The sequence below is a fragment of the Adiantum capillus-veneris genome, chromosome 12 (assembly GCF_014529385.1).
Source record: "Adiantum capillus-veneris isolate H3 chromosome 12, ASM1452938v2, whole genome shotgun sequence".
NCBI lineage: Eukaryota > Viridiplantae > Streptophyta > Polypodiopsida > Polypodiales > Pteridaceae > Adiantum > Adiantum capillus-veneris.
Window position 1 is genome coordinate 62,332,846 of NC_140942.1, and position 25,573 is coordinate 62,358,418.

The 25,573-nt window shown below is 44.4% G+C and overlaps 1 protein-coding gene across 6 annotated transcripts in view; it reads right to left on the minus strand.

The window, feature by feature from the left end:
• The window catches only part of LOC147445821 (kinesin-like protein KIN-7I), a 189,572-nt gene extending 165,120 nt beyond the window's left edge, over nt 1–24,452 (minus strand). For 4 of the 6 annotated variants that reach the window (XM_086525198.1, XM_086525194.1, XM_086525197.1 and 1 more), the window contains exons 1-4: nt 24,303–24,452; nt 12,069–12,273; nt 11,879–11,968; nt 11,480–11,598 (exon numbers count right to left, since the gene is read on the minus strand). In XM_086525198.1, coding sequence (XP_086381324.1) covers nt 11,480–11,598; nt 11,879–11,968; nt 12,069–12,210 — 351 coding nt within the window. In that variant the 5' untranslated portion in view covers nt 12,211–12,273; nt 24,303–24,452. Of the gene's footprint in view, nt 1–11,479; nt 11,599–11,878; nt 11,969–12,068; nt 12,287–24,302 lie in introns of all 6 variants that reach the window. The other 2 variants (XM_086525196.1, XM_086525195.1) reach the window with 2 other exon arrangements.
• Nucleotides 24,453–25,573: the final 1,121 nt, after the last annotated feature.

The window sequence follows — 25,573 nt, forward strand, 5'->3', positions numbered from 1 at the left end:
AAGAGGTGGACAAGTTATTGAAGGCAGGGTTCATAGTCCCTGTGGACTCTGGAGACCACAGAATGGGTGAGTCCAATAGTAGTCAGTCCAAAGAAGGATGGGAAGTGGAGGATTTGTGTAGAGTTTAAACCCTTAAATGCAACCACTAAGAAGAACCCATATCCTCTTCCATTCATTGATCAGATCTTGGATTCAGTGGCAGGTTATGAGAGGTACAGTGTGTGTGATGGTTTTTCAGGCTATTTTCAATTGAAGATTGCTCTTAAAGACCGCACAAAGACAACTTTTATTACGCCATGGGGCTGCTATTGCTACTGAGTATTGCCATTTCGGTTGACAAATGGACCATCTTTCTATCAAGAGAGAGCAAATTGGGTATTGAAACCATTCATTGGTAGTTGTGTTAAAGCTTTTATGGACGACTTTTGTGTCTATAGCAGTAGGGTTGAACATCATAAGAAGCTACAAATGGTATTGGCTCGATATGATGAATGTGGAGGACCACTAAATCCCAAGAAATGTCATCTAGCACAACCAAGGGTGAAGTTATTGGCCCATATGGTGTCAGAAAATGGCATTGAGACTGATCCAGATAAGGTTAAGTCTATTATTCTTCTTCCATCACCTACGAGTACGAAGCAATTGGCAACCTTTATACACAAAGTGAAGTACATGGCGCGGTTTATTCCATTGTCTTCTCAGCTTCTTTATCCATTACAACAAGTGGCAAAGCATGATCCATTGCAATGGGATGACAAGTGTGAAGAAGTGTTTCAAGAGGTGAAAGAGGTGTTAGGGGGGTTGTCAGCCATGCAGGCTCCTGATTGGGAGAAAGTGTTTTATGTAAATCCATCAGTAGGGGATGATGCCATTGGAGCCATGCTATTCCAAAAGGGGAAGGGCAGCCATTATATAAGGCCAGTGTATATAAGGGCAGCCATTTTATAAGGCCATTATATAAGGCCAGTGTTGGTCCATCCCCGAGAGAGAAGAACAGAGCAAGCACTGAGTCAAGGCCCTCACCAACTACCACTGGTGTTGATGTGACAAAGCAACGTAAGTTGCTGCAGCCTCGCCTTGAAGAGGTCTCGCCCTCGCCCTGGTTGGCCTTGCCCTCGCCCTCACCCTGGCTGGCTGCCCTCGTCCTCGCCTTCGCCTTGGCTAGCTCGCCCTCGCCCTTGGCTGGCTCTTCACAGAGAGAGAGAGAGAGAGAGAGAGAGAGAGAGAGAGAGAGAGAGAGAGAGAGGAAGAAGAAGAAGAAGAAGAGAGTTTAAAACAACAAAAAAATGTAACAAACCCTAAAAAACAACAAGAAACGCTTGTGAAACCTTTAAAAAACAACAAAACACAGATTTGAAACCCTAAAAAACAACAAGAAACAGTGACGAAACCCTAAAGACAGGAAAAACAACAATGACAAAACCCTTAAAAACAACAAAAAAACAGTTTCGAAACCCTAAAAACAGCAAAAAAAATAGTTACGAAACCCTAAAAATAGCCAAAAGGCAATTTCGACCCTAAAGCCAACAAAGAAGAAGTGGCGAAACCCTAAAAACAGTGAAAGACTCATGAGAGAGAGAGCGAGGAGCTCTGCCGCGAACCCTAGCTGCTCTGCCGCGAATCCTAGCAACGTCGCCCTGCTCTGCCGCGAACCCTAGCAGCTCTGCCGCGTACCCTACCAATGTCGCCCTGCTCTGCCGCGAAACCTAGCAGTGTGACACTACTCTGCTCCGACAGTGGAGACCTATTACCCTACTCCCTTCGGGCTATAAGATATTAGCGTTACTGATCAACCATCGCTTGCGGCCGTTCTTACCAGATATTATTCATACTTCTCAGACAGGCTTCGTCATGGATCGATGCATCCTGGATAATGTCTTCACTTTTTATGAGGCAGTAGAGTGGGCAAGATCATCTTCTGAACCTCTCGCTTTTTTCATCCTTGACTTTGAGAAAGCATACGATCGTGTTGACTGGGACTTTCTCGAAGGATCTTTAGCCAGGAGTTTCCCTTTGAGATTCGCAGGAAGCTATGCCATTGGTCTTCACGTCATCTGTCGTTGGCTGGCCGTGCATTGGTCGCCAACCAAGTCATTCTAGCTATAGTATGGTATACGGCCTCTTGTTGGATGTTACATTCCGGTGTGATAACTTAGCTCCGCCGACTAGTGAGGAACTTTTTATGGAGTGGCACAGATGGAACTATTGATACTCGTGCTCGAGTTCGCTAGTCCACGATCATTCGTCCTAGGTCAGAGGGAGGCCTTGGCATTATTGATCCAGAGTTACAGAGCCGCGCACTTCTTACCAAGCTTATTGTTTGGGGTCTTTTTCCCGGCCAAGAACCTTGGAAGATGCTTCTTCAGGCTGCTCTTTGCACAGTGACTCCACGACTCGGCACTAGAGATGGTCATACTTGGCATTCAAGGTGTCGTTTTCTCTTTACGGATGCCCCCTTGTCCACTTCCACCCTCTCACCCTTTCTCCGATCGCTCCTTCAGATTTGGGTTTCCATGAGACGGGCTATCGTACGCTCAGCTCCCTCATGTCGTGAGGAGATTGAGCGCCAGCCTCTCATTTGGAATGCTACAGTTCTTGATTCTTCGGTTAATCCACCTCGTCAGCTTGGAGAGAGGACTCACATTGATTGGGCTGCTTGGGACTCTGGCCCTGTTGCCTCTATGCAGTTGTTTCATGAGTCACGTATGCTGGATGCAAATTTTGTGGCAGAACATTAGGACATTGGTCGCGGGGTGCCAGAAAGACTGCTTGAGATTGATTCTGTCGTTCCTTCACAGTGGGATGCAGTCATGTGAGACACAGTTCAGATGCCCCCTCATTGTGGTTGGGAAGGCCTCTTTGACCAGAGCACTCTCTTATTAGTTCGTTTGGACACCATGCTATCCACAGTTGATACTGACAACTCTCGGGAGATTCATGCTAGATTGACATATGCTGCCACTTCTCCACTACTTATCTCCAACGACGCTCGATGGGAGGCCATACGAGTAGTTGGCTCACACGGGAAGCGTCGTTGTGTTGACCCCCGTTTTGCTTCCGCTGATGCTGCACTTTGGAGGCTTTGGGTGTGGGAGGGCCGTGCCCTATCGCAGCTTTATTGGGACCCAGAAGAGTGGCATTGGCCTCGCTCAGACCCCACAGGTGCACCTGTATCCTTCTTTGAGTACATTGTCAGGATTGGAAGATTAGCATTGATGAGACAGCGACCACAACAACCCACTCGTATGAGTTTCTGGTTACATTCAGGCCTCTCCCATGCCTATCTGCAACAGTTTTGGTTCGCCATATAGGATTTACATGTTGCTCGTCGTATTTCCTTTTTCATGTGGATGATTGCTCATGCGGGACTACCAGCTGGGACTTGGCTAGCTACTATGGGTCATGATCCGTTATGTACTCGCTGCCCTTTGTGCCAACTTGAGTCACCTGCCCACTGTCTTTGGTCATGCTCAGCTTCCCATGTAGTGTGGCTTGCAGTTTGCTCTCTACTCAGCAGAACAGGTGTTCGCATGGATTTCTTACTTGGGATCTGTCTCATGGTGGATGCCGATGCCCGGCCCGCATCTTTTCTACGAGGGCTCAGCCATAGATCCAGCCTTCATGCTTACCTCGATTGGTTATCGGAGAGGGACTTTGGCTATGCTACCACAGATTGCTTGGCAGGGGGATACTTAGACACGTGATGCAGTTTTCTCAGTCATCACTAGTATTACACTATGGAATATTTGGAGAGCTCATTGTCTTCACATTCTCAGTGCGGCTCCACAGCTCTTTCAGGACATCCTCACTGCCATTTGGCTAGACATCATTCACACCCTGATTTGGCAGTGGGATTCGTCCTCCGATACATCTAGAGCAGTCGAGGCTCGTCGATTTGCCTTCCTTCGGCGTTGGGCAAGATCCCCACTCTTCTTCACACTGACAGGTGGTCAGATTACTTGGCATTATGCCCCTCCTCAGTGGTTTCTGCTCCACTCCTCACATCGACCACCATGAGATTGTTCTAGTCGCGTAATCACTATAGTGGCTCTCCTCCTTACATTCAGCTTGTACACCCCACGTGATAGGCTATTTTGGCATCCGCTGGGATTATTTTGTACTCAATAATATACAGCCCTGACTTTTTCCAAAAAAGAGAGAGAGAGAGAGAGAGAGAGAGAGAGAGAGAGAGAATGGGGTGGCCGAAATGGCCAATCAAAGGAGGTCAAGGGCCCATCAAAGGGGGCTTCCAAGGGTTAAAGGAGCAGTCAAAAGCAAAGCCGACCAAAAAGACCCCTCAACCTACCAAAGGTGGGGAGAAAGAGGTTTTTTTTTTTAAAGGGTAATTAAAATTTAAAAATGCCAAGGGGCACTAGCGACATCGCTAGTGCACCCCCTTCAAGAGAGAAATGACAAAGCACATCAAACAAGGTGGCTCCCCCCTTCCAAAGATGCCAAATTGAGATGCCAGATGGGCCAATTGGAATGCAGTTTCCAAAGTTGAAGGTCCCCTACTATGAAAACTATTGTTTTTGGTGCCGTTTGAAGCCTGCAGAGTGGAGTTTCTGGACAGAGGAGTGTGCCTATCAACCCCTTTTGTATCTTTTCATAAAAATGGCCATTGTGATGACAGTGCAAGATTTGTATGTGCCTTCTGAACTGTAATCAAGCCACTATTGCCCAGTTTTTCTGTCGTTTCTCCTTTCCTCCCTTCTCTTTCTCCGGCACTTGTGTTTTCCCACGGTGCCGACAGTGTGGATGTGTGTGCCGCCCCGGACCGACGGTGCTTTGTGTGAGAGAGTGAGATTGAGCATTTGTGTGTGTGTGTGTGTGTGTGTGTGTGTGTGTGTGTGTGTGTGTGTGTGTGTGTGTGTGCGTGCGCACGCGCGCAAGGGTAGAGACGGACTGTGGCATGTAGGTGTGCATTGTGCGTTGGTCTTGTGGAGTGTGTAAGCATTGGAAGTGAGCAAGCAGTGGTATGCTAGTGCATAGTGTGTTTTTTGATGGTGATCTGAGAGGACAGGGGTGTTGTGGATACCCTCAGCTATAGAGATGCCTTCGTTTGTGTGTCGGGTGTGTTTCTCCCCCTCTCCAACGTGTTCTTCCACTCCAAAAGGTTGGAGTGGCAAGTAGTGTTCCCTTGTGACTATATCTATGAGGCCAGTGTGATTGCTTATGAAGCAGCCGAGCAAGCATGCAATGACAAGCACTAAGCTTTTCACAGTAGCCAGTAGATCAATCCCTTCTTCTCTATAGAACAACCACACTTCAGTGGAGTACAAGTCATGGATGTGGCTCTTCCTGCCTCATATTGCATAATAAAGCCTTTGAGCTCACTATTGCATTTCCCAATTGTATCATGTGACATGGATATCTGCCAATACCCCCTGACCTTGTACAAGGCCAAGTTTTGTAGTATTTGGTGTGCTTGACTAACCTAATAGAAGGATCTTGTTTGCAAAAGAAAAAAGAAAAGATCATTTTGTGAAAGATTATATGAATCTCTTTGAGAAGAGCATTGTCATGCCTACTTGAATGTGATGGTGATTTACCAACTCATGTATATGAAGAGCCAAACTAAGTTTCGCACAAGTAGCAGAGTTGGTGTAAATGGTACAAAAGGTTCCTTGGACTCTAAAGATGCAAGCAAGGATGGAGATAAAAGCGAAAACAAATCTGAGGATCCTTTCAAGGGTGAGAAGCAAAATAAGGCCTTGGAAAAGAATATATTGTGTCATTACTAGAACAAGAAGCATCACTAGCAACCTTAATGCAGGAAGAAGAAGGATGCTAAAAGCAAACAAGGAAGCTCCGAAACAGGCGACCTGGAACCATAGATAGAAACATACAAGAAGCATATGCATACACATACGGGTATGGAAGCATGTTATACATATGTTTAGGAGAGACAATCCGAAACATACGTGGCCCTAAATTCTAGCTTGAAAGGAGCCCCCTTAGGTGCAGGTTCTGGACTTCATAAGCGAATACGAAGAACAGCATAAAACTCCCATAGCATTTGTAGCCTCAAAATTTCACATTTATCAGAAAAAAGTAAAAATGTTGGTCCTTGGCTGGCAAGGATACGGAGTGCAAGAAATCTTACCACAAGAAGCGGTGCAATTAACCACTCTAGAGAGTATTCCCTTACCACTTGTCAACGGATTTAGGGTAAAGTGCTATTATCACTTAAAGTGAGGCATATGTGGCTGTTCTCCTTTCCAATTAGTATTTTCAATCTACAACATCCCATTCCGCAATTTCAGTCTAGTCCGCCAGCTAAGCATGCTCTTTGCCAGCCTATCATGTGTCCATCTTTTGTCCCCAAGAATTTCTCTCCTTGCCTTTATCTCTAAACAATTGTAACCGAAGATTCTCCTTGTATTTTCCCTTTTGATTTTCGTAATAGTACGCATTCATTCCCCCTTGCCTTGTTGATAATGTCAATTGGTTTTCTGCAATCTTGTGTTTGTTGTGTTACTTCTCGCTTTCATGTTTCTCAAACCTAAAATTCCATATCGAACTTCGGCCAACTACATCACTTCCTCTTTCACGTGTCCCTTTTGTTCACTCATCCTCGTGTTTTTTTCTTTATACATTCCTCCACCACCTTCTTGCAGTTTCCATCTAGTGTGATTGAATTCAATTTTGTAGCTCGGTTTACCCTGGAGGCCCTATGAGTTAAGATCAGCCCATTTTAAATGTCAGCGATAGAGTCCAGCATAAAGATAGCAAACGTTTGGTCCTGGTAAATCTTGCATTTGGTTTCAAGCAAGGATAAGAAAGCCTATTTATTTCAGTGAAGTTGGTCATCACAGAGAGGCTCTCGGACTTTTTCAATGAGCAACAATTAGTTAATCTTTAAGTTGGTCATCATAGAATCTCTCTCTGTCCCTACCCCACCCCCCCTCTCTGTCCCCCACCCCCTCTCTCTCCACTCGCCCCCTATCCAACTACTCATCCCCTACCCACCTACTCATCCTTACCCACTAACTCGTCCCCTACCCACTAACTCACCCCCTATCCACCTACTCACCCCCTACCTACCCCCTCGCCCCTTCCCACCTACTCGTCCCCTCCTTACCTACCCCCTCACCCCTCTCTCACCACTCACCCCTACCCACTAGCTCGTCCCTACCCAACCCTCTCTCAACCACTCAACCCTATCCAAATCCTCTCCCGCCCCTACTCGTACCCTCCCTTATCTCTACCCACTCCTCTCTCCCCCCTACCTACGGCTCGCTACACCCTGGTTAAGCGATCTCACAATTGCTCGCCTTCTCTACTCTCACCCCTATTCAACGATTTCAAGTTGCTATGCTCGTGCAGTCCGACAGTTCGTTCTACGAGCAGTCCTTCACTTGGTGAATCTCCTCTACCCATTAGTTTCTGATCAAGCAATCAACAGTAGCTATTGTACCGGGGAAAGACATCAGCAAATACCAGTCCATCGTCACTACCTACACACGTGCAACAGATACTTTTGTATGAGATTGTGCAGATTAGATGTATGCAAATTTTGTGGCTATTTAGCTATTCTAAGCCTATGTATGCACTGTGATGAAGAGGATTTGTGTACGGCACGTATATAGTGGCAGTGGCAGCGGCAATGCAGGTGTGCATTATCAGACATATATCATACAACGGAATTTTTTAGGCAGCATGGCGGGCAAAGCTAGCTGTCGCCAACAAGTGCGTGTTTGCAAATCGCGAAAGTTAATAGCACAGGTTACAGCTTCTAATGAAAGTGAGAAAGAAGCTAGCTTCACTTCGAGCCCCAGCGATGAAGCTATCAGGTTTCTTGGGAATATGAATCAAACACCTCTGCTTCCAGTGACAAAGACACTCCCTCTGCAATTTCTAAGAAACCTTCCAGTACTTTGACATCAAAACAGCTCATGCCTAGAGTCATCTCGCATGTAATTAGCAAGCCAGAAAAGTCTCAGTTTAAGAACCAGTTTCTCTTGCTGATTCATGTACAGCCACCTATCACCACATTGCTAGAGCTTTTTTCTCGTACCGAACTTCAGACAATGGGTTTAGAAGCATTCGCTGATGCTGTTTTGCCAGATGATGTTCCTGTGCAAATGACACATGGCCTTTTGAGTGCTTTTCCCAAGTTCAAAGGCACATTTTCAATGTGGACCGGATTGGCCATGCAATGTGGAATGGTAAATTTTCCATCTTTAGATACAGCCACATGCACGTATTTCGGGTTGTCAAAAGAGGCTACTATTCAAGCATGTTAGAATCTCTTACAGCCAGAGCGTCCTAAATTTATGCGTAGCAAAGCAATTTTTGAGGTGTTTCGCTATTACCTATTAGTGTAGGATCGGTCGCCATGAAAGAAGAAGCTGGATTTTCCTACTACTATCCAGCATTGGGATGTGTTGCACTGTTTGTTGCATGCAATGCCTTGTGGGTATCACCAAGTACTCTATATTGCTCTACAATCGCGAGCTAAACGCTATCGCGCTCAAGTGCTATCAGTTTTGGTCAGCTTTCATTGCTATGCAACCCACATATTGGCCTAGATCATCAACATCCATGTTAGCCCTATCGAAGTGGATGATTCACGACTATTGCCTTCCAAAGGAAAAAGAAAATCTCTTGGCACTACTGAAGATCAACCACAAAAGAATCAGAAAAATAGGGCCAAAGTGGTGCAGGATACAGCAGAGTCGCTACTTCCTTTGCCATTCTCTGAGAGCCAGAGTAGGGCTACACACACTACACGTCGCTCTTCTTCTACTTCCATCCCTAGTTCTATGGAGCCGGTAGTCAGCTCTACCATTCCCGATCCACCCTTCCTATTATAACTATGGCATTTCTCTCCCATGCAGCTCCACCTACTACTATTGTTTTCCCTCCTACATAGTTACTACTTTCCACTCTCCATCTGTTGTCACCTCGTCATCATTCCCTATCTCAGGCTCAGCCACTAAGCATGTTACTTCGCCACCGAGCATGTTAGTTGCTCACATGCCATGCCCCTTGAGAGCCCTACATCCCCAGGCACTACTGATGTATCTTCGATTGAGGCCGACTCTACTTTGTTGTTTCGGCTTTCTGAGGAAAACCTGCAGGAGTCAAAGAATGCTATTGCCATGATTGACCTTGGAGCCGAGCGGTTGGCTACTACTCACCAACGATACTCAGCCACATATGCGGCCATGGAGAATAGTTGATAGGGATGCTACAATTTTTACTTTGCGCCTGGCCTTGAGAGTAAAATCACAAATCATAGACAATCTAAAAGCGCAAGTGCACGGATTTCGGGAGATGCTAGTGCAACCTCAGGCTGCTATGGGGTATGAGTGGACTTGTCCTATGCGACAAGTACAGCCTCTTATAGGTTATGGGCAGCCAGGTCATCCTTCACAATTATGGGAGGTACTCAATCGCAGTAGTTCGCATACTATCCTGAGGAGTTTCAGCAACCTGTCTACATGACACACGTGCAGTCAACATAGAGAGTTCCTTGCGATGGCTTTGCTGGTGCACATCGCCATGGCTGTGTCAGACGACGGCCTCGTTACACTTTAGGTTAGGTGCTTCCATCGGCTGAGCAACACATGGCTGCTCCTTTCACATAGAGTCAGTTTGTAGAGAGCAGGGTACCGCATATAGCCTAGCAGCAGGCTACCACCACTGATCTTACGGCTCACCACCAGAGGCTGACACTTCGGGTACGACAGTGGCGACAACTCTTTCTCTTGGGTGACAAGATCAGGAGATTCAGCTCAGTCTCTTTATTGTACATACGCAGTTCCTTCTTTTCAACTGTTTCAGTGCACTCGTAGTTCTTCTTTGCAGTTCCGGTGTCTTCACTCACTGAGACGGTGAGTGGTTTTGTGGCGGGCAACCTGTAGCAGGACTACAATGTCACTGCACAGGACAAGCAGTTAGTTCCAGTTGGTCTAAAGTTCACTTTGGACTGACTCTTGCATGGGCAGTGACACGTGGCAGGGATACGGGTGATGGTCTAGTAAACACCGTGGCCAGATCACCACCACCACAGTTTGGAGATAGACCTAGCTGGACTGGGGTATTTTGCTAGCCGTTGGTGGCTCTTTATGATAGTATATACGTGTAGTTGGTTCTAGTGTCGGATACCACATCATTATCTACTTTCTATGGGCTAACGTCGTGAGTCTTGAGTCTTGGGTCCAGCACCGCACATCTGCACACTGGAGCTTTGACACCCCCAATGTACCTGTGAGTCCTGTGCTTGGAGCTGAGTGTGCTGCCATCTACAGTTTGTATCGTTCTATGAGTTAGTCGAGTTCCATGGTGTTCTGAGTCTATTCTTGTGTCTTTTGAGTTGCTGGTTCCATTGTTGTGCTGTGTTTTCTTTCTGTTGGAGTGAGGTTTCACGCATATTGCACTGAGGAGCACCCACTATAGAGAGCACAACACACTTTTTCTGCTACATGAAGTTAGAGTTCTAAGGACAGCTTGTAATGCTCTATGCATATACTCCAGAAACTTTGAACGTTATCTACAGATGGACTCAATGTCTCATATATAGCCAATAGCTCTCAAGCCTCTAGCTGTTGGTTCATGGATTAATTGAAAGAGCATTTTATTGCTCGCATGCGCATCAGAAGTCTTTACCCCTGAAAATTATACGTATGCACAGAAGAAAGCTCTGAGAATTGAGTTGCTAGAGGTCCAATTTCCCAAATGCAAAATAGTGCAAGAAATCACTGTGAAGTGGTGACCCAAGTTTCTTCTGAGACCACTGGTTATGAGCCTAGCACAAACATGCGGCAATTGCCCAACGCTTGCTGAAAGCATATTGGGAGATGTTTTACTTCTCAAAACTAGGTCTATAGCTGTACAAGACCATAATTGAGACTTCCATGACCAGAATTATTTTCTAAACAGGTATGCATCTTCGCATGAGCCTCTCAAAGTTGACCTTAGCATTGCTGTGCAGTTGAGATAACAGCATACATGTAACTCGGAAGCATTGCATATACAAGGTCCGTTGCCCTGACCATGTTATTACAGGACTTTTGATGTGCAATGTGTACCTCCGAATCCAAGTATTTTGCATAGCCTCACAAAGGGTTAAGCTACATCAAAATAATACAAGGTGGCAAGACATGTAGTTCTTCGTTGTAAGGATAGGCGTATCAAACCCCTTCAAGGTTTCTATTGATTATACAGTCTTTTATGATAGATTGGAAGTAAGTCACAATCATGGAGTTCAATATCCATAAATAGGTAGCAAAAGCCGGTGTATTGCAACTACATTTGTTGCAAGCACACAAGAAAGATATGCAAAACACAAGAAACAGTCATGAGAGAGTGACCTTCAACAGTGGGCATTGAGCCACTCGCAGCACATATGGACTATATTAAACTGTGATGGAAGACGGTTTGCACCATAACTTTACATTTAATGTCTATTTTCTAACAGCTATGTCTATTTCCATCTTCAATTAATCATGTATAAGACAAGCCAAGGTACCTCCTCCAAATTTCTGAACACATCATGTATAGCAAGAGGAATTATTCCAGGTACATCTTGTGTTCCTCGCATGGTAAAGGTCTTTCCACTGCTAGTTTGACCATACGCAAACACAGTGCCTGAGTACAAAAACACAAAGAAGTCCAAAATCAGTTGAAAAATCACAGTCTCAATTAATGTAAGAGGATCCCCTAGCCACATGGCGTCTGTGATTGGTATTAATATCTAGAATCGCTTTAAAACATAATCAAAAGATGTCATTGTTAGCAACCGAAGCCTCGACTTCAAATCTAACCTTTAAACAAGCCAAAGTTAGACATCCAGTAATCTCTGACAGGAATCAACACAAAGACCCTGAGAGTTTCTGGACTAAAATATCTGGTTAGCTGACTGTATTACCATTGAAACCTTTGACGGCTGAAGTAACAATATCTTGAGTAGTTGCTTTATAAATATCAGAGGTAGTTGCCTCGGTGCCAAAGACATGGTCTACAAAAGCCCAAACAAAAGGAAACTTTGATAAGGCCTTATGGCATTAGCTGAAGTGCATATTAAACCATACACTTATACTCAAATTGCAACAACATACCAAATACAAACACTTGGCTTGTTGAGGGTGCCCCAGAAGCACTACAGAGAGTGATAGCATTACTGTTAATTTTCCACAAGCTTTTTGCTGCTTCTTGCTTATCTATAGGACGAACACGAATAGAAACAGAGATTTTCTCCATTTTCTAAACCCAATTGATGAGATTGGCTGTATTCAACGATTGCTCATATGATCCTCCAAAATCCTGCTATAAGAAGCTTAAACATGAAACGAAAAACTTAACAAATTCTTTATCCTTGAAAACACAATTTCAGAGCCAACTGATCCAGAAAAGCCTACATCTAAATTTTTTCTTAAAGTGCTCGTCAATATAAGGCCAATCCCAAGTGCTGCCAACAAAATTCAATAGAGAAGCTGTTACTTAAGGTAACAGCTTGATAATCAACATATAAACAATTGCAGAAAATAGTTATGTGCTCTTTCGGTCATGAAGCCACCAGAACCAAAGAACCACTAGACTTTAATGTGTTATGTGATTTGTATCCTTTTCTTCCATCAAACTTCTGAGTCTCTTGCAGCTTGCTTTCCACACCTATTTAGGGCATGGTGGTGGCAGAAGACACTTAGCACTCTGTTCTGGCCATCTATTACCTGCAACTACTCTTTTGTCACAATTTTGATGACAAGCATTCGATTTCCGCTATTTAGTATGTCTTTGCTTGCCTTGCACTCCTTTGAAGCAAGCAACCTTTAAGAGAAGTTTATATTGGATTATCCAACTTTTAAGAGCAGTCACTTTTGGATTATCCACCTACTACAATGATCATGCCTTTGTTGGATTCCCTCTATCCGCATACGTCAATCCCTTTTTCACATCCCAACATGAAGCAAACCTTTGTTAATTGGACAACATTGCCGATATAGGTGATTTGGAGAACGAGCAAGGGCTGATCCAACTTGTGCTGTTCAACCAGCTGGACAGCTGCTCTTCTTGTCAAGAAGAGCACCCTTGGACCAGCGATTTTGCATAGAGGGGTTGATCTCTCTCTGCAATGTTTTTGCCACGGAAGAGCCCTTGCGTACCTGCGTTTTTAAACCGGTTGTCGACCAAGGAGTGTTGATGACTTTTAGCGAGGAATTGGACAAGATCTGGGCTGCCTTTTGAAGACCCGAAGGTGTCACAAACGGGAGCGCACAACAATATCAAATATACTCGGATAGATAGGATTTATCACTTAATACCAAAGCCCCCCACCGCCCTAAGAGTATCTTTATTACTAGGGAGAAGTCTCTATACAAGCACTTGAACCAAATGTACTACCACGTTCGTTCTAGATGAGACTCGATGGTACTTAGAAGCCTCAGCTTCCTGTTCTCAAGGCAAAAACCTTGTTCCCAAGAACCTCTAATCCTTGCTCAGAATCCTTGAAAACCAAGGTTCTCACCTTTGGAACTTACCTTCCAATCTCATGGCATGGGCATCCCTAAAACTCTTTTCCGACTCTATTCCCAAAGTCCTCTTCCGTAGAAATCTTGGCAACAACTCTGCTTTCCTAGACGTGAAATCCTTCCTTGGGAATCTCAACTCCCCAATCCCACCTCAAGAGTCGCCACTCTCAAATCCATGGATCTACTCCCAAACTTAGGGTGCAAAACCCTTTGGGCTGATCTACTTCTATTTCCTCAAAGCAATTCTCCTGCAAAGGCTATGTCTTCCTCTGCTCCTTCCACATGAAAAGGAAGTGCACTTGCAAACAAACACTACTAGATCAAAAACATGAAAAAAAAACATCACTTGCGAAGACTCGAATCTCATATCGTAGCTCGGTTCTTGGAAAGAAACTCCCAGTAGAAATCTCTACACAGAGAACCCTCTCTTCCAGTTCCTACACACAATAGAGGTGTGTTCTCTCATAAATCAACGACGTCTATGGGCTGACAACAGAGAAAAACAGTTGCTTCTAGCAATGGAAACACTCTTCGTAGGCACATTTTTTGTGATGGAACTCGCCTACTTGGTCTTGTCGACATCTTGTACAATTGGGACAGCCATGGAAATCACCAACAGCGACTCAATTGACCATGTACACTTGTGAGGGTTTATGCACGTTTGCCAAGGCAAGAGCCTTCTGAACAAGAACCGGATTAGCTAATTGCTAATCCCCCACAGGTACGTACAGTTCCATCACGAAGGATTGCGAAAACGGGGAGTTCTCTCGCGTGGAAACTCGTCCGTTTTAAAGGGGAATTGTATTACAGCCTGCTGTGTTTTTTGGCAGGTTTAGTGTCACGTGACACCTCCAACCCTATGTGTCCATGGACAAGCTACAGCATGATCAGGGTTCAGTCAGTCCAGTCAATCTAGATTTAGAAGTGATCTGGCACTTTTGTGAGTCTATTCGTAGACCGTGCATGCCCAATCACTTAGCATAGATACATATCCTCTGGTTGCACACAGCATAATCATCAATATTCCCTTCAGAATCCATCAAATTCTGCATTTAGCCTATTTTCCCTATTTTTGGTATTTTTCACTTATTATTTTTAAGTGACTTTCCAACAAAAGTAGGTAGGACAATTTTGCTAAGTTAATATATAAGCAAATCCAAGTTGACACTTTCTAGGAGAAGAGGCAGCAGGAGCTCCCCCCTCAACAGGCACCTTCTCAGCAAGAACCCGCAATACCCCTCAAGCCTTGGCGATTCCCTCTCCAAGCCTAGCGTTTTCTCCAACAGTACCTCCCCTAGCCTTGGCGTTTTCAACATTGCTTGGCCACCAACAATCCCCCAAGCCCTAGCATTTGCAGTTGACCATCGCCAACACATCAGACAAGCCAGCGTTTTCACTAACGCTAGCAGTCAGCCCAGCGTTTTTGGTTTTCAGCCCTTATCGCAACAGATGAGCAGCGTTTTAAACAGTTAAATTTTGCAACAGATTCAGCCCTAGTTGGTTGTAGAAGATAGTCATTTTCAAGCCTCGAAAACGCAGCCAAAACAGTCATTTTCAGCCACCCAAAACAGTCCAAAGATTAGCAGATTTTCAACAGATAGAAGACCACAGATTTCAGCCCTAAAGTCGTCGTCGTCATCGGCATAGTCCCAAGTTGCATCAGTCCATGGCATTGTCATTGTACCACTTTGTGCAATCATAAGTAGACCACTCTCGCCGACGAGAGTGGGGCCTTCGGAGGACGGTTTTACGTCTCTGGTGTCGTATCTCTTATCTCTCTATCTCTCAGTCTCATACACTTGCACGCACAATGTCCATTCACTTTGTTTGTGATCATAGCATTCTCTCATTAAGAACGGAAAGCTCTACCTTCCATAAGAACAAAAGGAACCTTGAGCACAATTCGGAGCACTCATCTTGAGCAAAGCGTAATCATTCATTCCGTTGCACCCAACATTGGTATCAGAGCTTTGGTAGTGTTCTGAATCACTCAAGGAAAGAACCACAAGAACCAGAAGAATTTTTTTTTTGCTTGTTGAGGTCGCACGAACCCAAGTTTGCTTGGGCGTGTCAATTCCTAATTGTGTTTTGTTGAAGAGTGACAGGAATCCCAAGAAAGAAGGGCTTGTCCAGCCTCCCCTTGTGTCTCTTTTCACTCATTAAGAGCGGACCGTGCACTTAGCGGCCAGCCAATCGACGTGAGGTAGGAAAAAGCAACCTTGGTGTGAGCGCAAGGCCGCCAAGGGGTGCGCCCGCGGAGAAGAGTAGAACTCGGGTGAAGAGAAGTTCCTTCTCCAACGCGATTTACAAGCGAAAGAAGAACCTCAAGAACCAAGACCCCCAAGAACCTAAGTTCCTCGTGGACTTAAGAACCCACAAGAACCCACGACTTCAGAATGATCATCACTCGAAGCGGAATGGATACTTCGCTTGGAGGTGATGAGCATGAGAGAGGCGAAGAAGAATTTTCCCCACCAGGAGGTTTTTCCGACCCTCCCCCTTCTCCATCTACGTCAAGGATTGCACTAACTCCTATGGAGGAGTTGAAGCAGTTGTTTAAGGAGAGACGGTTAGAACGCGAAGAAAGAAAAGCCAAAAGAGAAGCAGAAAGAAAGGCCTACGAAGAACAAAGGGCAGCCATAGATCGTGACTACAAAGAAGGAATGGCAGCCATACAACATCAGTACGACTTGAAAGCAATACAAGAACAGAGCGACCGACAAAACAAAGAGTTTTGGCGACGCTATTCTCAAGTTCAGTCTCTTCTTCTCCCAAGCATGACACACAGGATTTGCATAATTGTGAGCAACATGTTGTTTTGAACGACAATGATAAGCACAATGATTTGCATGATGATAAGCATGATGATTTGTATAACAAGCATGATGATTTGGATCACAAAGATAAGCATGATGATTTGGATGCCAATGACAAGCATGATGATTTGTATGATCAAGATGTGATTTCTCACAAGCATGATGAGTTGCATGAAGAAGATGTGATTGTTCACAAGGATGATGAGTTAGTTGATGTTTTTTCTAGTGAAGCTAACCTTGTTGTCGATTCAATCATTTAGGAAGAGTCGATCTTGGCTCTCGAGCCTCGGTCTCAAGAACCCTCACAGGAAGTATTATGTGTTCGCATGATTGATACGCACGCATTGTTCGAATGTTTCATTCGTGATCGTTTCCTGTATTTTAGTCAACATCGTTATGTGATCCCTTTTCCTACGCATGACATATTGTATGTTGAGCACGTTTCTCTCATGGATGAGCACGAATGGATGCGGATTTTTCATGAAAAGCTAAAAAGCATGTATGTAAGGAAGTCACATTCCATGTTCTTCCTTGGCATGACACAGTTATAGAAAGAGCACATGAAAGTATGAGCACCAAGCATGGGCATTTCCATTGTGAATTGCCACAGTTAATTGCTTCAAATCATAAGAGAAAGATTCGATCTCATTGTTTGCATGTGTTTGATGAACGGTTTGGCACTCCGTCTCCTTGTTCATCTACATGGCATGCACAGTCTTTTAGGAAGACAAGATTTTTTCCACTCACTTTACATGGAATGGGTATGTTCATGGTTTTGTGTTGGAAATGGTTTCAGGAATTTTCAGCCATGGAGATTCTTGAAGAAGAAAGAAGCATGACTAAAGACGAAGTTGAAGCATCAAAGGAGCCACAGAAGATGTCACAAACGGGAGCGCATAACAATATAAAATACATTCGGATAAATAGGATTTATCACTTATTACTGAAGCCAGAGGATATAGAGAGAGAGATAGAGAGTGAGAAGATCGACACAGTACTGGGGACCAGAAGATGGGCTGGTCCCCCCCCCGTAATAGTATCTTTATTACTGAGGAGAAGTCTATACAAGCACTTGAACCGAACGTATTACCACGTTCGTTCTAGAATAAGACTTGATGGTTCCCGGAAGCCTCAGCTTCCGATTCCTAGGGCAAAAAAACCCTATTCCAAGGAACTTCCGTTCCTTATTCCAATTCCTCGAGAATCAAGGTTCTCGCCTCTGGATCTCACCTTCCAGACTCAGGGCATGGCATCCCTGCAACTCTTTTCCAACTCTCTTTCTTCCCACAGAACAACTCTGCTTTCCTGCACACGAAGTCCTTACTTGGAATCCCAACTTCCGGATCACAACTTGAGAGACTACCTCTCTCCGATCCGTGGATCTACTTCCCAAACTCGGGTATGAAACCCTTGGGCTGATCTGGCTCTAGTTCCTCAGAGCGCTTTTCTTCTGCAGAGGCTCGTGCCTTCCTCTGCTCCTACTCCCTCACGAAGAGGAAGTACACCTGCAATCAAATACTCAAAGATCATAACATGAAAATCGTTACCTTCAAAGTCTCGACGCTCGAAACGCAACTCGATTCTCAAAAAGCAATTCCCCAGAAGAGATCTCTACATAGAAAATTCCTCTCTTCCAATCCTACACACAAAAGAGGTGTGTTCTCGAGTTCCTTCTCATAAATCAGCCCCGTCTACTACGTTTATGGGCTGAAAACAGAGAAAAACAGCAGCTTGTCGCGATGGAAACACGCTCCGTAGGCACTTCTTTGTGAGAGAACTCGCGCACTAGGTCTTAGCGGCATCGGGTACACTTGGAATAGCCATGGGCATCACCGGCAAACGTCTTCTTTGCGGGTGAACTCTACAGCAGCATCTCCTTCTTGTAAAAACTGATCCTTCCCTCTGAGTGAGGGCATGAGATTCTTTTATAGCTCCCGGCCACGGGCACGAATAGCTGCTCGCGTAGAGATCGCAGCCGGGGTTTTTTTTTTTTCCAAAAAAAGAATTTTTTCAAAAAAAAAATTCGATGTTCTTCCAGAAAAAGAGAGAGAGAAAACGCTGGCTGATCTGTGGCCTTATTTATCAGATGGCTGCCCACTTATTAAATGGGCGGCCGGCATATTTTAAAAATAGTCTGAATCTGTCCAAAAACTCAATAAAACCTTATAAGTTAAAAACAATGCTTTCACAACACTTCCCAGGCGTCCCTGGATGCAATCACACGCACAGTTGCAATGCAGACATCGACTTCCTCGCGGGAAAGCATTTGCTTTCCCGAAAAGCAATCCCGCTTTCTCAAAAAGCATCTGTTTTTCCTCAAAGTTTCCTCTGAACCCATCTTCATTCAAGTGCTTGCTTTTCCTTGTGCACAATTCTAACACAGTTCGGAATTTCCTCTCGACTATGGATATCCCCTTTCCGATGCACCCGTCACCCACCTTGTGACGCATCAGGAATACCCATCACCTAGTCCTTTCCTACCGAACTTACGGTACAATCTCCTTCGCGATGCTCTATGTCACCCATCCTATGACGCATCAGAGATGTCTATTCCCGGATGGTCAGATACTTCTTTCCGACGCTCCCTGTCACCCATCCGATATGACGCATCAGAAGCACCCGTTCCTGGTAGCCTTACAAATATTCCCTTTCACAGTGCTCCTGTCATTACTTTGAATGACGCACTAGGAATACTCCGTACTCGGATGTCTCCAGTGAGAAAAAAACCCTCTCACTTAAAATTCCAATAATTCATTTAGAATTATTTTTCCTTGATGTTCCAAGCGAGAAAACCCTCTCACTTATAAATCCAATAATTCATTTAGAATTTATTTTCTATCAGATAAAGCCAATTTAGAAACAGAAGACTTTGTGTCGCTTTCGACGCGGCCCAAAGAAGCAAGCGTTGCAGACCTTTATGAAGTTCGAGTACTGCACGACCCACACATCAGAGTGGGCCGGCGAAGAGTCCCTTCCAGGATTCCGGATGCTATTGGAGATTTCCCTCGACGCCATACAGTTCGGTACCGATACCTCACTTTAAAAAGGAGGGGATGTCACGTGACACATCTAACCCTATGTGTCCGTGGACGAGCTACAGCATGATCAGGGTTCAATCCGTCCAGTCAGTCTAGATTTACAAGTGATCTCGCACTTTTGTGAGTCTATTCGTAGACCGTGCATGCATATCCTCTAGTTGCACACAGCATGATCATCAGTATTCCCTTCAGAATCCATCAGATTCAGTTAGGGGAATTTTCTAGTGCATTTAGCCTATTTTTCCTATTTTTGGTATTTTTCACTTAATATTTTTAAGTGACTTTTCAACAAAAGTAGGTAGGACAATTTTGCTAAGTTAATATATAAGCAAACTCAAGTTAGCACTTTCTGAGAGAAGAAGCAACAGGAGCTCCCCGCTCAACAGGCACCTTCTCAGCAAGAACCCGCAATACCCCTCAAGCCTTGGCGATTCCCTCTCCAAGCCTAGCGTTTTTTCCAACAGTACCTCCCCTAGCCTTGGCGTTTTCAACATTGCTTGGCCGCCAACAATCCCCCAAGCCCTTGCGTTTGCAATTGACCATCGCCAACACATCAGACAAGTCAACGTTTTCATTAACGCTAGCAATCAGCCCAGCGTTTTTGGTTTTCAGCCCTTATCGCAGCAGATGAGCAACGTTTTCAGCAGTTAAAATTTGCAGCAGATTAAGCCCTAGTTGGTTGCAGAAGATAGTCATTTTCAGGCCTCGAAAACGCAGCCAAAACAGTCATTTTCAGCCACCCAAAACAGTCCAAAGATTAGCAGATTTTCAACAGATAGAAGACCACAGATTTCATCCCTAAAGTCGTCGTCATCATCCCCGTCGTCGTCATCGGCATAGTCCCAAGTTGCATCAGTCCATTGCATCGTCATTGTACCACTTTGTGCAATAATAAGTAGACCACTCTCGCCGACGAGAGTGGGGCCTTCGGAGGAGGGTTTTACAACGTCTCTGGTGTCGTATCTCTTATCTCTATATCTCTTAGTCTCATACACTTGCACGCACAGTGTCCATTCACTTTGTTTGTGATCATAGCATTCTCTCATTAAGAACGGAAGGCTCTACCTTCCATAAGAACAAAAAGAACCTTGAGCACAGTTCGGAGCACTCATCTTGAGCAAAGCGCAAACATTCATTCCGCTGCACCTAACATTTAGGGTTTTGTACCTAAACTACAGGACAACGTCAGGGGAGCTTCGAGAAAGCCTCGGGATGCTTAATCAAGGCTTTGGACACTTGACAATGTTAAAACAGGGAACTACAGCACGATGAAATTGACTTGCAGCTCACTGGAAAGCTTCCTAACCGCAAGGGAAAGTGTCCTTGACGTGTACTTTGACCTTCAGAGGATTAATTATTCTACCCAGTTTCCCAATAAAAGTCACTTAAAAATAATAAGTGAAAAATGGCTAAAATAGGAAAAATAGGTCTATGCATTGTAAAAATGCTCCTGATGGGTTCTGACTGAAATCTGATGGTCATGATGTGTGCAAGCAGAGGATATGCATCTACTCTAATTGTTCGAACATGCACGGTCTACGAACGTTCACACTCACAAAAGTGCCAGAACACTTCCTAAGCTAGGCTGACTGAACTGAACTGAACCCTTGTCATGAAGTAGCTTGTCCACGTACACATAGGATTAGATGTGCATGTGACATGGAGGCAGTATAGGAGACCTACGAACTCATCTTGATAGTACACAATGAGATTGAGCGGCCAAAAGCTCCTACTGACAGGTCTCTTTCTTCCAAGGAGTTGCAGAAGCTTCAAGAGCTTCAACAGGCTTGGGATCGGCTTAATGCAAGGATCCAATCTTTTATATTTCTCAATTGTAGACAACATGCACTTGGAAACTTTAAGAGTACAACTAATACTCGAGCTATCTTGAACCAGTTGCAAGAGGATGATGCATATGAAAAGAACTCACGTGGAGGTACAATCACATACCCATGGACCCTTGGCACTTGAAATCCATGAAAAATCACATTCAGAAGATGCAAGAGATGCAATAGGTGATCCTTTGAGTAGGGAAGCTGATCTCTTTTGAAAATATGGCTATAATCTTGATGTCACATTTGACTTTCAAGTGCTTTCTTTTCAACCTTCATTACATCCGGGAGGACCGATGATTTGACATGGAAGGAGCTTGTCCCCATGGTGCCGGATCAAGAGGACTAGTCAAGAAGGTCCAGATTCAGAGGGAGCTCAAAGGCCCCAACTAGACAATTGTCCAAGAAAGGAAAGCAAAAGCAAAAGACATACAAGGATGATACTTTTTGGTACTAGTGAGATATCCAAGAAGGAGATGATATATCATAAATGTAGAGAACAGGGGCATATTCGAAGGAATTGTCCAAAGAATTCAAATTCGGATTCGAGATTTAGTGAGGCGACTATTGTTGCACCTGTTCCAGCCTATACACACTTGTCTCACCTACCTTCATCTTCATCTTCATCATGGATTCAAGTTTCAACTAGACTTGCAGATGGATAGCACTATTGTCATATTTTCTTTCTCAACACCCTACTCAGGCGATGACTCCTACTCTTAGCAAAGCCTAATGCACCTATTCAATCTTTGAATGATGGTGTAGCGGACGAATCAAAGGTTGTTCATCTTTGTGATACTCAAGCAGGATACATGTGTATGTTGGCATTGTGAGCCAGATTTTGGAGCAAGATGGCTCAACAAGTTCTTGAAGGAGGCATGGCTGATCTCCAACTTTTACTATAAACTATAGCTATTGATGACATGCCTACAAAATAAGGCGTGCACACGAAGGACCTCTAGCTTGTACGACTGACAGAAGTTTCTAGAGCCTAGCAGACCTTGATGGCGGTTGTTAGCACTTGTTGCCATTGGTGGATAGGATTGTCTATCTTGGGCCTACGGTTCTCTGTAGAGAGGTGTGCTTGATGCAATGGTGAACTGGACTTCCAGATTCCTCCATCACTCTTGGAGGCCCACATACCTGCTCTTGTTGTGTATCCGAGATCTTAGAGGGGGTGTTAAAAGTTTTGGAGGTTATCTCTTGGGTTTCTCATGTAGATTCTTGTGAGTGAGGGACTTTGTGGTTGTGCCGAGCCTTATGATTTGTCTAGATTCTAGGGATGTAGGGAGTTTTTTCAAGATGGATTTTTGCCACTCCCTTGTACATGGGAGAAGAGGGAGGGGAGAGGCAACGCCTTCATTTTGGTAGATTGTGAGCCTTGTACAATGTACTCTCTTGATTTGAATTAGCGAAGTGTGTTGCCACGCAAAGCTCTAGCATTTTTCTCTCTTCTTCTCTCTCCCACGTGTTTCCTTGTTACCACACCTTCCACTACACTTTAACCGACATGGGGCCTAGCAAAATGACTTGACCACACAACCCAATCAAAGATATTACTTTTTTCCATTAGAAGAATATTATGCCCTTTATGTGTGAATGGGTAGCACCCAAACATGAAGTCACTCCAATATGGGTGCAAGTCACTTGTGAAAGCACCCTTACCTCTTATGATGATGGCTTGAATTGATGCTCATTGCTAGCTTGGCATGCTGATGTAGCAAAATCAAGCAACATGGCAATGTTTCATCTCTTCTAGTTCATGTCAATAGAATTCAAAGGAGCATGAGAGGTATATGACTTGCTTACTAACAAGGAAAATTAAAGTGACTTAGCAACTTTTTATGATGTGGCAAACCTAGCTTTCCTATGCACAGATATAGAAAAATTGTAACTCCAATAAATGTTTGTTGCCCTAGTATAGACAACTCGTGAGGCCACTGCTCGATGCTATCTGAAAACTGATATAGAAAAATTGTAACTCCAATAAAAGTTTGTTGCCCTAGTATAGAAAACTCGTGAGACCACTACAAGCAAACTTTGAAACATTTTACATGGTGATTGATGCCCTTCTCTAGGGATGTGCATTTGCACAACGATGATGGCTTGAATTGATGCTCATTGCTAGCTTGGCATGCTGATATAGCAAAATCAAGCAACATGGCAATGTTTCATCTCTTCTAGTTCATGTCAATAGAATTCAAAGGAGCATGAGAGGTATATGACTTGCTTACTAACATGGAAAATTAAAGTGACTGAGCAACTTTTTATGATGTGGCAATCCTAGCTTTCCTATGCACCGAAATAGAAAAATTGTAACTCCGATAAATGTTTGTTGCCCTAGTATAGACAACTCGTGAGGCCACTGCTCGATGCTATCTGAAAACTGATATAGAAAAATTGTAACTCCGATAAATGTTTGTTGCCCTAGTATAGACAACTCTAACCACTGCTCGTGCAAACCATTGGTATTTAGAAACATGGGAAGCAAACTTTGAAACATTTTAAATGGTGATTGATGCCTTCCCTAGGGATGTGCATTTGCACAACACACTAGAGATTTGTGGGACAAAAGACTCAACTTAGGGATTTTTACATGAATCTAGCGACTTACTTGGAGGCAACAATTGGTTGGATGGTTCATAGCTCATGAAAAGATATGATAGGTCACCTCAACATCCATATCATAGCCATTTTGCATCAACAAGGCTTTAGTCTTTCATGTCAAACGGGCATACTAGCGATAGTACAATTTACTAATCTTCACAGATTCTTTGCACCAATCAACCCTAGTCCACAAAAGACGCAATACAACGTACACAAGCACTATCTTTCACAGCTTAGGGAGGACAGTCTCATCCAGCATATTTCTCAGTGTTGCAGAAGTGAAGAAAATCAATGGATCTCTGATAATGTAAGTAGGGAATGAGTTATGGTGGAGGTTGCTCTATAGAAGACCCACAGGCTCCCTTGCTTCTCTAGAGCTAGTAACGCAAGGCCCACCTTCCCTTCTCCCCCTCCTCTCTCTCTCTCTCTCTCTCTCTCTCTCTCTCTCTCTCTCTCTCTCTCTGCCCCCCCCCAACACACAACTGCGACCAAGCAGGCAATGAAGTTGAGGAGCATGGTCAATACAGCTACCTTGCGGATTTTGATTCTTCAGCTTCAATTTCTTATTTCGTGAGCGTCCTCGAGCGAGTGCAGGGACTGTTGAGTAAGAGAGTCTGGCGGGAACGTGGAAGGTTTTCGAAAAAAATTTAGGCCATATGTTGTGTGCACAAGTTGGGGCGGCACCCCTCCACACTATCTCGCACGGGCATGCTCAAATGGGATCGACGGCTGAGGTGATCTAGGCCGTCGGATGCGCATCTAGTAAATTCGGGAAGAAAAGTAAATTCGGGTCGATCTGCACCCCATGTCTCGAACCCCCGACCTCCCCACCACGAGCCATGTGCACTAACCACTACACCTTCATGTGAACGTTGAAATATAGGCGATTCGAGTATGTCATATTGTAAATGTGGGCCGATTAGTAAATTCGGGGCAACCTCAGATCTGACGGTCCATAATTGACCTCGTCGCCTTTTCCTCCTCCACCATTGATCTCATTTGACCATGCCCGTGTGATATAGTGATGAGGGGCAGCACCAGGTTCTCTTGTTATTAACTACCACAAAAACATCTTGCCCTAACGGTAATTGTTTGTCATTTCATTTGCAACTCATTGCAACGAGGTGTTTCGCACACAACAGGGCGAGGGTAGAGGTGTCCGCTTCTCCCTTGTCTTCTTGTGGATGAAACTGCATTTTGTGCAACTTGTTGCCGCCCCAAGTAAACAGGCTTCAAAACTATCTTACCTTTTTTGCAAACATAAGTGAAGATCTCAACCTCAAGAATACGTGTAATAAAGAGTAGTAAGCTATTAAAATGTATGGGATTTTAGTGGTCAAAACCATTACCACCGTTAAGATGTGGCTTGCAGGTCACATTTTTGGCAATGCTATCTCTTTTGTTTTTCAAGGCAATCATAGTGGAGGAATTTGATGAAGTAATTTGATCGGTTTACCTTTTTCTATTTACATGATAGGCATCCTTCGACCTGATTGTTGCTACACCATCCTTTTTCCCCAACTCTCCCAACATGAAGGTTGCCCCTTGATTTTGCAGCACACAAATCCAATGATCAACAATTCTTGCATTGGGAGGAAGTATTCACTTGAGCATGAAAGTAATGGCCTTCTCCCTTGTGACATGGTGGTAGCATAGTATGACAAATAACTAAGAGTGCCTTATGGGTAGTCAGAGGAGCAGCTACCATAGCAAAGCTCACATTCTCCTCACACGAGAGGCACGCTGATCGATCAAGCGACCGAGCTAGGGAGATCCAGACACCGACAATTGCGGAGGACTAC